At 53.3% G+C, this 12,867-nt stretch overlaps 1 protein-coding gene across 1 annotated transcript; it reads left to right on the top strand.

Moving 5' to 3' along the window:
- The first annotated feature begins 289 nt into the window (after positions 1–289).
- GPR84 (G protein-coupled receptor 84) lies at positions 290–2,506 on the top strand. Its single transcript, XM_006095800.3, has 2 exons — positions 290–581; positions 1,077–2,506. The coding sequence occupies exon 2, from the start codon at positions 1,085–1,087 to the stop codon at positions 2,291–2,293; it is 1,209 nt and encodes a 402-aa protein (XP_006095862.1). The 5' UTR covers positions 290–581; positions 1,077–1,084; the 3' UTR covers positions 2,294–2,506.
- The last annotated feature ends 10,361 nt before the right edge of the window (positions 2,507–12,867 follow it).

Genomic DNA, 12,867 nt, shown 5'->3' with positions numbered 1-12,867 from the left:
TGCACCCCGTGCCCTTTGTCTCAAATGCCCTACATGTGCTAGGATAGCACATGGGATTCTGACTTGAACCATCACCAAGTCCTGGAGAGAGGGAAGGTAGTACTCCCCCAAAACAAAGTCAAGGCCTCTGGGGTACCCAGAATTGCTCCTGGAACTTGGTCTTGTCTGTCGGCCCCTTGAGAAGTGGCCCAGATGTCCTGGTGCTCTGTCTCCATGCCTCAACAATTCTTGGCGATGATCTTCCGGGTGTTCTGCTATGCAAAGAGAGGAAGGAAACATAGTGTGGGCCTCAGAAAGGAGAAAGGAAGGAATTGATATGGCTTTGGGGTAAGTAGCAGGGGAATTTCAACAGAGAAGCCCAGATTTCACTAGCCAAAGCAGAACAAGTAGAACCAGCGACGAGGAAGGAAGTGGCTCAGGTTGGGTAAGTGAGGAGTTTCTTATTCTTTCAGCCTCGTATAAAGAGACCTGAGCAGGGTTCCTCCTGTGTGAAGCCTGACTGCCCACTGGAAGGGACTGCTCTTTGAGTGAGTTGGATTTCTTCTCCCATCGGAGAGAGCATTGAAGGCTGGGAGACTCAGGTGAGTAATTTTGTGGTGGGTGTACTTTTCTTTCTCTGTCTCTGCATCTCAGAGGTGGTAAAAACAGAAAAACACACACACACAAAACAAAACACTGAGGCCAGCATGTGTGTGTAGCAAAGCACAGCAGAGAGGAGTATGACAGTCTCCTGGGTACAGACAGGGGACTCCTGGGTGGTCTTAGAGGACAGGGGAGGAATTAAAAATGTTGGAGGGCACTGGGGTTACTACGAGTATGTGGATAGATATTGAATAAGGCCTGGAGTTTGAAGTGTACAGAGATTAAGATATTTAGATAAGAATTTGGGAGAATCATTGAGAATGGGAAAGGACTAAGAGGGTTGGGAATCTTGAGATGAAGAGGCCCGGGAATGGCTCAGGAGGCGGGTGAGCTCCCAGAGCAGTTCAGGTGTCCAAGGGAGCAGAGTAGTTCAAGAGATCCAAATTCACAGTCAAGCTCTGACTCCCTCTTCCTCTTCTACTCACTCCCTTCAGCCTCCATCATGTGGAACACCTCTGATGCCAACTTTTCCTGCTACCACGAGTCTGTGGTGGGCTATCGTTATGTGGCAGTTATCTGGGGGGTGGTGGTAGCTGTGACGGGCACTGTGGGCAACGTGCTCACCCTGCTGGCCTTGGCCATCCAGCCCAAGCTCCGTACCCACTTCAACCTGCTCATCGCCAACCTCACGGTAGCCGATCTGCTCTACTGCACCCTCCTCCAGCCCTTCTCCGTGGACACCTACCTCCACCTGCACTGGAGAACGGGCGCCACTTTCTGCAGGGTGTTTGGGTTCCTCCTCTTTACGTCCAACTCTGTCTCCATCCTCACCCTCTGCCTCATCGCCCTGGGACGCTACCTCCTCATTGCCCACCCTAACCTCTTTCCCCAAGTGTTCAGTGCCAAGGGGATAGTGCTGGCTCTGGTGGGCACCTGGGTGCTAGGTGTGGCCAGCTTTGCCCCGCTCTGGAATGTCTATATCTTGGTGCCGGTAGTCTGCACCTGCAGCTTTGACCGCATCCGAGGCCGACCCTACACCACCATCCTCTTGGGCATCTACTTTGTGCTTGGGCTCAGCAGTGTCGGCGTGTTCTATTGCCTCATCCACCGCCAGGTGAAGCGAGCAGCACAGGCGCTGGTTCAGTACAAGCTGCACCAGACGGATGTCCGCTCCCACTATGTGGCTGGGACAGATGAAGCTGTGCCGGGTCATTTCCAGGAGCTGGACAGCGGGGTGGCATCAGGAAGGCCCAGTGAGGGGATTTCATCTGAGCCAGCCAGTGCTGCCACCACCCAGACCTTGGAAGGAGACTCATCAGAAGTGGGGGACCAGAGCAGCAGCAAGGTCGCTCAGCACATGGCAGAGAAAAGCCCTCCAGAGGCACCTGCCAAGACCAGGCCAACTAAAGGAGCCCATAAAGCTCAGGACTCTCCATCAGAGTCTGGGAAGGTGACTCGGATGTGTTTTGCTGTGTTCATCTGCTTTACCGTGAGCTACATCCCTTTCTTGCTGCTCAACATCCTGGATGCCAAGGTCCGGGCTCCCCGGGTTGTCCACATGCTTGCTGCCAACTTCACCTGGCTCAATGCTTGCATCAACCCTGTGCTCTATGCAGCCATGAACCGCCAGTTCCGCCAAGCGTATGTCTCCCTCCTACAACGAGGACCCCACAGTTTCCGTAGGCTCTGGAGTTTCCGTAAGCTCCGTTAGAACTGTGTTCGGCACCAGAATCTGAGACTGTTTCATCCAGAACTAGAGTGGCCAGCTGGTATGCAGTAGATGAGAGTAAAACCTGTGGGCATTTTCACGGACAACCTCCCCTTGACCCCCAAACCAGACATCTCTATCCCTTGCTCAGTGTTTCAGCCCCAGGCTGCCCAAGGTGCATTATTAATTATTAATAAATGAATTCCATCCTTTTAATGTTCAGGTGTGGTCTTTGGAGAAAAAGGAAATAAGCCAGTGTTGGTTTGCAGCTGGAACTTAATAATGGAGGGTTTGGGGGGGGACCCAGGTCAGAGCAGGAGCAGGAAGCAGTGGGCCTAGGTCCGGACATCACCTTCAGCTGAGGAGTTTCCAGGTAAAAAAAAAAACATGTGAGTTTGGTTTAAGAGGATTAGCCTGCCTTTTTTTAACTTCTCAGAAATGGTTCCTACCCCTAACTACTGCTGCCAGGATCCCCCTCATCCCTGCAAACAGATGTTTTTCAGTTTAAAAAAATATTTTTTTTAAATTCAGCTTTGATAACCACTTCAAGTGAGGCTAGCCCCCTGACTCTTGACTTATCCAAAGAGAATGGTCCTGGGAGAGGACTCACGCTCTGTGGAAATAAAACTGAGCTTAGCACAGTGGTTCTCAACCTTGGCTGCACATTAAAATCACCTGGGGATCTTTTTAAAATCCTGATTTCTGGGCCTCATCCTCCGGAAATTGTTTCTTTGTTATGGGGTGGGGCCACAACATTAGTAACAAACAATTTCCGAAGGATGAGGCCCAGAAATCAGGATTTTAAAAAGATTCCCAGTTGATTCTAATGTGCAGCCAAGGTTGAGAACCACTGGCTTAGCAGAAGCAATGACAGTTCCAGTTGCCCTAGCAGGGCCACACTGGTTGGAGCTAATTCACCTGACCTCGCACTTCCCCCAGACTTGCTCTTGTCTGCCTGGGTTATGAAAGCAGAACAGAGACTCTAGTTAAGAGGGCTCAGGGGCCAGGCTGAGGGGAAATCATACCATCCCCTTCCTCCAGACTGCCCAGCATCCTGTCAACCTTCTGCAGGCTCACTCTCGAACTTAAAGCACCTGTCACCACCAGGTGACGCTGGTTCTCTGCGTTTTCTTTCTGGCTTCCCTGTGGAGGACACACGGTGTCAGAGGGACCGGGAGTCCAGAGATACCCGCTCCCCTCTCAGCCAGCAGGGGTGGAGACCCAGGTATCTGCATCCCTCGCTCTTCCTCAAACTTAGGGAGAAAAGTAAAGAATTAATTATACATGTATTATTCATGAGATGTTTACTGTGCACAGTACTTGGTTAGGGTGGTGGATCAGGGTGGGCATTGGGGATGGAAGGTGAGTCATGTTGACAGCAACACTGCTCTGGCTGCGTGCTGTTCCCTCCCTGGCCCCAAGTCCATGGACTGAGAGAACAAAGTCAAGTCCAGAGAGATTCAGAGTGGGGTGGACTCTCACATTTAACACTCCAAGGGCCCAGGAATCCTGCCTCCTGATCTGGAACATGTGCTTCTGAAGTATCCTCTTTCACAAAAATCACAGCAGCCTAAACGGAATCGAGTTCAGGCGTTCAAGCTACTGAGGCAGGGCAGGGGCCCAGGCAGGCGGGGTGAACAATAACAAGGACCAAAAACAACACGTGCCCAGGAGTGTAAAGACCAGGTTTCAGTCGAGGTTCTCTGATAATTAGTTCTGTGAACCCGGGCAGGACCCTTGACCATTCTGGGCCTCAGGCTTTATTATCTGTATAACAATGAGGGAGGAGTGCCCTCTTTTATGTGCCCCGGGACTGTCCTAAATCCTGTAAATATATTTTGTGTAATCCCCACAAAATTGACCATAAGGTATCTATTATAATATCTTTTTTACAAATGAAAAATAGAAAGAAACACAATTTGGGTTAAGCAATTTGTCCAAAGTCAAAAGGCTATTAAGTGGTATGACCATGAGTTGAGGGCAGAGAGTCTGAGCTCAGTCAGTACCAGCCCAGGTGTCGAACAGCAGCCTTTCTAAAACTAGAATCACCTTAGCCAGTTTGGCTCAGATAGAACGTCAGCCCTCGGACTGAAGGGTCCCAGGTTCCATTCAGGTCAAGGGCATGCACTTCAGTTGCAGGCTCGATCCTCGGCCCTGGTTGGGGGTGTGGGAGAGCCAACCAATCACTGTGTCTCTTTCACATCAATGTTTCTCTCTGTCTCTCCCCCTCCCTTCCACTCTCTCTAAAAAATCAATGGAAAAATATCCTCAGGTGAGGATTAAAAAACAACAACAAGCCCTAGCTGGTTTGGCTCAGTGGGTAGAACGTCAGCCTGTGGACTGAAGAGTCCCTGGTTGATTCTCAGTCAGGGCACATGCCTGGGTTGCGGGCTCAATCCCCAGTGTAGGGTGAGCAGGAGGCAGCCAATCAATGATTCTCTCTCGTCAATGATGTTTCTATCTCTCTTTTCCTCTCCCTTCCTCTCTGAAATAAAAAATATATATTTAAAAACAACAACAGCCCTAGCCGGTTTGGCTCAGTGGATAGAGCGTCGGCCTGCGGACTGAAGGATCCCAGGTTTGATTCCGGTCAAGGGCATGTACCTTGGTTGCGGGCACATCCCCAGTGGGGAGTGTGCAGGAGGCAGCTGATCGATGTTTCTCTCTCATCGATGTTTCTAACTCTCTATCCCTCTCCCTTTCTCTCTGTAAAAAAATCAATAAAATATATTTATAAAATAAAAACAACAAAACAATAAAACTAAAATCAAGTGACCAATTGATCCCTAAATGTCTTTCCTGCTCAGACCTTCTAAGATTCTGAAAGTTGACAGTTCTCTGAAGGTTTGTAAAGTGTTCCGTTTTCATATTCCATTAAAGCAATTTAAAAGTGTTAGTTAGTAGAAATGAACAGCAATAGGGATTGAGGTTAGACCTCAGGAGGGACTTCCCAATTATCAGTCGCTGGAAAATGACTCAAAGGGACACAGAAAGGCACCCTGGAGCCTGAGACCGAGAGGACAGATCTTAGCAAGAAGCAAGGCCCTCGTCCCTCACCCTCCACAGTTCACACATCCACCCCCCACCCCTCCTAATCTCCATTAGAGCTGAGGGAAAAGAGGCAGAAGATGCCCTCTCAGGCTTTCTCTCTCTTGCGGGTGCACACTGTGCGCGAGTCCAGCCCTAAGTCCCTCACGATGCGGAGCCCACGCGTGTCTGGGGGAGTATGTGCACTGGGGGGCCCTCCTGAGTGTGCGTCAGTGTCCTTCTCCCGCCCGAGCCCGCGCTCCGTCCCGGACTTTCTGACGCTGTCTCTCAAGGCTTCTCTTTGTCTCTCTCCATCTGTCCGTCTGTCCTGCGGCTGTCTTCACCTCTTAGTACCTATGTTATCGCCTTCTTGCGCATAGGCTCCTCTCTCCCCCCTCCCGCTCCCCGCCTTCCCCGCACTCAGCTCCCCCGCCCCCCGCCCCCGCCCCCGCCCCCGCCGCTCTCGCTCGCCCGCACACTCTCTCTCCGTCGCTGTCTCCTTCAGGCAGATTTATGGTCAACCCAGGGCCTTTCATTGGCCGAGCGCTGACAGGACTTGATTTAACGCCACCTCTCATTGGCTGAGCTTGACAGGCCGATTTACGAGTCGCTCTACCATTGGCCAAACTGCCTCGGCCCTGATTTACGGCTCAGTGACTGCGGGGAAGGGGGGCGCCGCCGGGGAGTGAGATGCCCCTCCCCTCGCCCCCGCTTCCGCCCCCGCTCCCCCTTTTCTCCTGTCTCTCCCTCCCTCCAGGCCCCGCGCTCCCTCTACCTGCGCCTCAAGCCCCCTCCCCCCTTCCCTTCACCGGCCGGAGGGGAACCAGGGGGTCGGAGGGGGTACCCATGGGCCGAGGAGTCTGAGGGGTGGGAGTGGGGGGAGAGGAGAGACGATTGAAGAGGGAGAGAGGATTCTGTGCTGAAGCGCTGAGGGGAAACTGAGGAGGCCAAAGGGGCAAAGGGGTGATTTAAAAAAAAAAAAGGAAGGCTGAGGAGCACAGACTGAGGGAGGGAAAAGGGAGGTGAGGTGAGGGGAGGAAGGAGGTTGGAAAGGAAGGGCACTGAAGGCGGCAAATGGCTGAAGCGGGAACTGAGACTTTTCGAGCAGCACTGCCCAGATTGAATAAGACGGAAAATGTGCTCTTCAGACAATGAAAGGGCGAGCATGAGAGGAGCAGAGACATAGAGACAAGCTCAATATAGAGGCGAGAGAGGAGCAGGACAGGGCTAGGAGGCAATCGCCAAGAGAGGGAGGGAGGAGGATGAGCACTGATGGAGAAGACAGCGCCAAGGGCTTTTATTTGTTGGGGGGGGGTAGTGAGAAAAGCCTCCCCCCAGAGTAACTACCGAGGGAGACACCGTCCCTCCCCTCAGAGCCCCGGGCGCTGGCCGGGACGGCGGCGCCTCCTGCCCGAGACGGTCAGCTTCCCCAGGGTCGCAGTGGGCTCCCCATCCCGCGCACCCCGCGCCTCCCCCGTGCCCATCTCCCCAGTCAAATTTATGAGCTCGGGGCTGGCCTTCAGGATTAGGAATGCGTATTTATGCTTCTTTGAGAGAGGGGTTTGGAAGGTGATAAATAAGGGGCTGGGGGGTGCCGTTGGGAGCCCCTATTTTTAGCGTGGCCGCTCTCCCCAGGCCCCCACCCAGCATCTCCCTCTCATCCTGAGCCAGAGAAGGGGGCCCTGAGGGCGGTGGAGAATGAGTTTCACAGATCGGGCAGGGGGTTGACTCCTGGAGAGCCCCTCGGAGGACCACAGATCTTTGCAGCAGAAAGGATGGAAGGCAGATGGGAGAGGAACTTTCCAAGCATCCGGCATTCACATAGCCCCTGGAGTGCAGTTACAGCATTTCTGCAGAAGATAGAGAGAAATCGGGAGAAGCCAGTTTCCCCTCTGCTGCCCTAAGCTCGGCTGCTGAGGAATAGAAAAATGGCCAGGAAATGCAGAGGCAGGTTTCTTTGGCAAGTCACCTCCCGCACAGGGACAAAGATTTGAAATCTCCCACCCCCACCCCCACACATCCCAGCCTGGGTCCCTGGGAAAGGAGGCTGGGAATGGGGGGGCTGGGGCATCTCCTAGGAGTCTCAGCCCCCGACCAGTCCACCCCCACCGCTGGCGGAGGATGAAAAAACCCTGGCCCTGGGCCTCCAGGAAATGAGGGAGGAAAGAGGATCTGTCCAGGGGTCCACGTGCCTTCCCCAGCGCTCGGCTCCAACAGCCATGTGCTGTGACCCCCAGCCCAGGCAGAGGGCCTGCTCTGGGCTTGGGTAGGTAGTGAACAAAAACGGGGTCCCTGATATAAGGGGAGGGGGGCCTAAAGAGAACAGAGAGAGCTAGGGAGGAGCTCTCCCCCCAAAGCACACACCAGTGAGCCTGTGCGTCTACAGGCACGTCCGTGCACATACACGCCCCAGGCTGTGCTGCTTCTAGCGGGAGAAGGGAAGGAGAGCAGGGTCTAGACTGGCCCTTTAAGAGCCACTTAGGGTCAGAAAGCCTGGGCTACAGAAAGGGGAAGGAGCTGATGTCAGAAGACGGATGGGCAGCAAGATGGGGATTGATGCTAATGGGGGAGTTAAAGCTAAGTACCCAGACACTCAGAGGGCAGAACTGCAGATCTGTCTTCCTTATGCTCGCCACCCCCTCCCCAAACCGTGGCTGTAAATCTGCCTTCTCAATTGGGGGGAGGGGGAGTAGGGAAAAAATGAGAATCTTTTCTTTTTTCCTATTTTATCCTTACCCTGCGCCACCCCTCCCCCCACTTCTTTTGTGCTCTCTCAGTCTCTTCCCCCCACTTTATAACCCCTTCCCACTGAAATGTCCAAATTTTGGCTTTCCATCGGGACCCGAAGGAATGGTCCCAGCTTGCGAAGCATTTAGAAGGAAACCTCAGAAGTCTCCCTTACCAGGCCCGGATGGGAACGGGTTGGTGGGATTGTGGTGAGACTGGTAGGCTGGAAGCTCTCGGTCACCTCAGTTTCTCTTCCCTCCACCCTCTTCTCAGTTGGAGGGAACTCTGGCAGCTTCCTCCCAGGACAGGAGGGTGAAGGCAAGAAGCAGGGCGTTGGGTGCTAGGAGCTGAGAGGGGTGTGAGAGCTTCAGAGTTGGGTTTGTGGAGGCTTCGGATACACGGAGCTGTTGGAGGGGCTGGTGGGCCTCCAAGGACAGCTAGGAGAGCTACAGGAGCTGTCTGCTAGAAGATATATCGTCTGGTTTCTCGGAAACTCCTGGATCATACCGTTCCTTCCCTCTCTGCGCACACGCCCTGCCTGCTGAGTAGAGAAAATTTCAGGCCAATCGTCTATTTACTGTAAAGGCAGGGTCCAGCGACTCCTCATACCTCTCAGGAGGCAGGTGGGGGATCTCAGGAAGGAAGGCTGCCTCAGAGGGACTGGAGCTAGTAACCCATTTCTTCCTTTTCTTCCAGGTGAGACCCCATCTCCCATCTTTCTGGACCAAGAATCACCTTTCTCTCTCTCTCCTGGTAATCAGGGCCTGTTCTTGAGAGAAGTTCCTCTATTTTAGAGGAAGTCCCTCTCCATCTCATCTGTTGCAGTGCTAAACCTGAACTCTTCTAGTCTTGGAAATAATCGTTGCCTGATTGCTCCCTGGTTTCCAAATCCTACAGTATCCGTAAGAGAATAACCCTAAGACATCGAGAATAACCCTAAGGCATCGATCTCCTCCCAGGTTTTCCTTCAGAGGCCTAAAATCATCTGGAGGCCATCCTCTCTCTGTTTCCTAAGTTTCCAGGGACAAGGAAGAGAACAAGGCTGGAATGGGAAAAGGTGGGGGTTGATAGCAAGCGCCATTGGAACCCAGGCTTCCAGCCTCCCGGCATCTGGTGAAGCACTCCCTCCCATCCCAGGGAGGTCAGCCATTGCCCTCGCCCTGGTCTCTGGCTGCTTCTCTATCCCGGTGATAAATCCTGTCTTTGTCTCCCCTCCAACCTGGGCCCCAGCCAGCTAGGGGTAAGAGGCTGGGGGGAGGGTCACTGAGGAGGAGGGAGAGCTACAAGGAGTGGGAGGAGAAGATGGACAGGAGCAGCTGGTGAGCAGGCATGGGGGTGGGCAGTGAGGGGATGGGGCCTCCTGATTCTATAGATTCTGACTGCACATTCCAGCAGGTCTGCATTCCAAGTGAGAAAGCCAGGATTCCTGAGATGTGGAAATACCTTGGGAATGGCCCCTGGAGCATCAGGAATGCTGGGAAATGAGGGGTTGGTGTGGGGCGCCTCAAGGAGGGAGACTCCTGAAACAAATGAGAATGAGGATATGTGGGAATCATCCCTCTGCCCACCACCAACCCCTGCACACATGTGCAGTGCGTGCATGCACATAGATGGATAGACAGACACAAGTGTGCGCACACACAGATGTATGGCCCATCAGGAGGAGGGAGCGAGCCCAGGAGAGCCAGCCTGACCCATGCCAGCCCCTCCCCAGCTGCCTTCTCTAGCTGTGACTTTCCCGTCCTTCTCTCTCCATTCTTTTTCTTTTTCTTTTTCTCTGCGCCCAGTCTCGCTGCTCTCTTTGTGTTTCTCTCACTCTCCCAGTTTGTTATGCTGGCTTTCTGCTAACTCTTAGCCTCTGCCCCTTTGTCTCCCAGTCACTTTTTCACTCTCACTGTGTTTCTCTTTTGATCTTCCTGTCCTTCTCCTACTTCACTGGACTCTCCATCTGTCCTGTGTCTGCCCTCTTAGGCCCAGCCATTCCCCTACCTCCTGCCACCCCAGAGACCTCTGGCCCAGGGGGACAGTCGGATTTCAAGGAGGGATGGGGAAGAGAAAAGAGGCTCTGAATGAGTCCCTGCCTTGGTGGGCAGTCTGGGATCATATTGTGTTATGATATGGGATGAAAGTGGGAGGGGGGGAGCAGGTGACCAAGATAGCTCAACTAAGGGAGAAGGGGTGAAATGGGAGGGAAGAGAGATTTATAAAGACACAAAATAGAGAGGAAAAGGACTAAGAGTCCCCTTTAAGTGTGTGTTTTAGGTCTAGAGAGGAGGAGCTGAGGGGCATCTACTGAGTCATATTGAGACACAGATCCAGAGACAAGATCTGGAAACCAGCCAGAGAAACAAAGATATGATGTCTACCAGGCAGCCACGATTCTGAGCTCCCTTGCCTACCTGGGAAGATCTGAGACCTCTTTCTCCTCTGGTTCCCTCCCCACTCACCTCCTCCTCCCTGACCGCCTCCCCTCCCCACCAGTGAGAATGACATCAGCTCTGGCTGCCACTGTCCTCAGCCCTGCTGTGTACTCTCCCATGGGTGAAACAGAGGCCAGTCACCTCCGCCCCACCCATTCATTCTCCAGTCCAGGAGCTGGGGCTTCCACAGCCGGGTCCTCGGAGTGGGAGTGGGAGGAGGCAGTACCAGAAAAGCCTCTGCAGGACTTGGTGGAAAAGAGGGGGGGGGGGGGGCATGGGCCCCAGGGGGAGGAAGAGGAACTGGAGGGGGCACTTGAGGAAGAGGGGCTGTAGCACTAAATCACCCTGTGGGGGGGCTCTCTCTGCCGGAGCTCAGTGGGGTGGGGGAAGGATAGACACTTGGGGAGGGGGAAGAGAAGAATGAGGAATCGCCACATCTGGCAGGCAGGTGTCTGGCACTGTTCAGGCTGCAGTCACTTTCCCAGCCAAAGAGGAGGAAGGGGGTGAGGGGAGGAGGGGCTTCCCAGGATCCCCTGGGGAAGAGGGAGAGGCTCATAAACACAGACAAGAGGCCCCAAATCAGACAGAAAGGGACCAAAGGAGGGAGATAATCAGGCCCTGCTCCCCAGTCTCTGCTTAGTCAGTGCTGGGGATGATTTGCTCATAGTCTTGAAAGAAAATTGTTGGCCAGAGGACTGGGTAGGTCAGGGAACCAGAGTTCCATTCCTAGTGGGAAACAGAAAGCAGGAAAAGTTCAAGCCAGGCTAGGCTGGGAAAACAAGCTCTGAAAAATTTCCCATTTGGGAACTGGATAGAACTCCATTCTCCACACTGTCAATGATCAGCACCTACCGATTCTCACTGACATGCCTCCTGCCAGGGTCAATGCTGAGTGATGAGCAGGAAGAACAGGAGGGTGATGCTCTTCCCCACTGCGGACAGGCAGACACGTACCTAGCCCTCATCCAGCCCCTATATCCCAATTTTCAATGCAGGACTGCAGGGATGGCATTTCCAAGCATTTTTCTATCTGCTGAGGGGGACCCCACGCATAGGTGCCCCATAGCTGCTCAGCTTAATCGCCAGGTTCTCACGGAAGAGCAGGCAAGACTGGACAACGCTAGGTTTCATGTCTTGAAGCTGGAGATGCTCTTCCACTCGTTACCTTCTTTCCCTCACACTTTCCTATCTGAGGTCCTAAATGCAGTTTCTCTTACTGAATTCTGGAATTGCAGGCCCATTTTATGAGCAGTAGAGGTGACTGAGAAGGAGACCCTTCAAACAGCAGTGCAGAGGAGACTTCCCCACACTTTCCCCTCCTTAAAATCCTGCAGAGGAAGGGGGAAAGAAAACCAAAGCATTCTCTTGTCGCCGCGGCAACCATAAAACCCCCAGCTAAATCCATCTTGTGAGCTCACTGCCCCATTAAGATGCAGGGCCAGGCTCTGCGCCAGCCCAGCCACATTCATTTGTGAGAATAAAGGTGGAGGAGGGGGAGGGGAGCAGGCTCTGGAGGGACGGGGAAATGGCGAGAAGAGGTTATTTACACCACCGTCCTGACCTTCTGGAGCAGCGCTGGCTCCGATAAATAACCCGCTCAGCGCCATTTCAGAGCAGGAGTGGGAGGTGCAGGAAGGGAGCAGGGTCTGGAGGAGAGCCCCCACGCAGGTGCGCGTCTCCGGGTTACTAATGGCTGAGGCGGGAGCAGGCAGCTGGCTTTGGGGGGTGGAGGAGAACTGTTCCCTGGGACTCCCACTGAGAAAATACCATCTCACCCCACCCCTGGCGCCAATTTCCAGGCAAGGGGACTGAGAGATGCCAAGGAGGCAAACAGGCCAGTAAATTAGGGATGGCAGCGATGGTGGGGGAGAATGCTGGGGAGTCTCTGAGGTAAGAGGGAAGAAATATTATAAGATGGGGAGTGAGGGGGAATGCTAGAGGAATAGGAGCAGCTGCCAAAAAGAGAGGAAGAGGAACAGAAACATCACACAAAGGCAGTTTGGAAAAAGAAATCTGTTTTATTCCACTTCGCACAGAGCAGTATATGAAGGTGGCTATCCCCTGACTCCAGACATCTCTTACACAAAAAATGCCCCCTCAAATATGCCCAGTTGTGCACCCGCTTCAGTCTTGGAGAATTAGCAGTTAGTGGGTGAGACAGAATCCTAAGTCTCAGGAAGGTTTTTTGAGACATTTTTCTGGGAAGTTTTGGGTCAAGAGGAAAGATTAGACTCAAGAGTGGGCATTCCATCCTCCATCTCCATGGGGAAATCCACATTCTGAAGGTTTTCTGAAGAAAGGTATCTCTCTCGCAGCGACCTAGAGAGGGAAAGAGCCCAGACCTACTGCCTGGATATAAGGCTGAGGTGGAGAGAGGATAGGGTTAAGCGGCAGAGACTGCAG

Source organism: Myotis lucifugus, unplaced genomic scaffold (assembly GCF_000147115.1).
Source record: "Myotis lucifugus unplaced genomic scaffold, Myoluc2.0 scaffold_160, whole genome shotgun sequence".
NCBI lineage: Eukaryota > Metazoa > Chordata > Mammalia > Chiroptera > Vespertilionidae > Myotis > Myotis lucifugus.
This window is presented reverse-complemented; position numbering and strand designations above follow the sequence as displayed.

Excerpts from the sequence above, each read along its gene's own strand:
- GPR84 (XM_006095800.3), top strand. The coding sequence starts at position 1,085 with ATGTGGAACACCTCTGATGCCAACTTTTCCTGCTACCACGAGTCTGTG.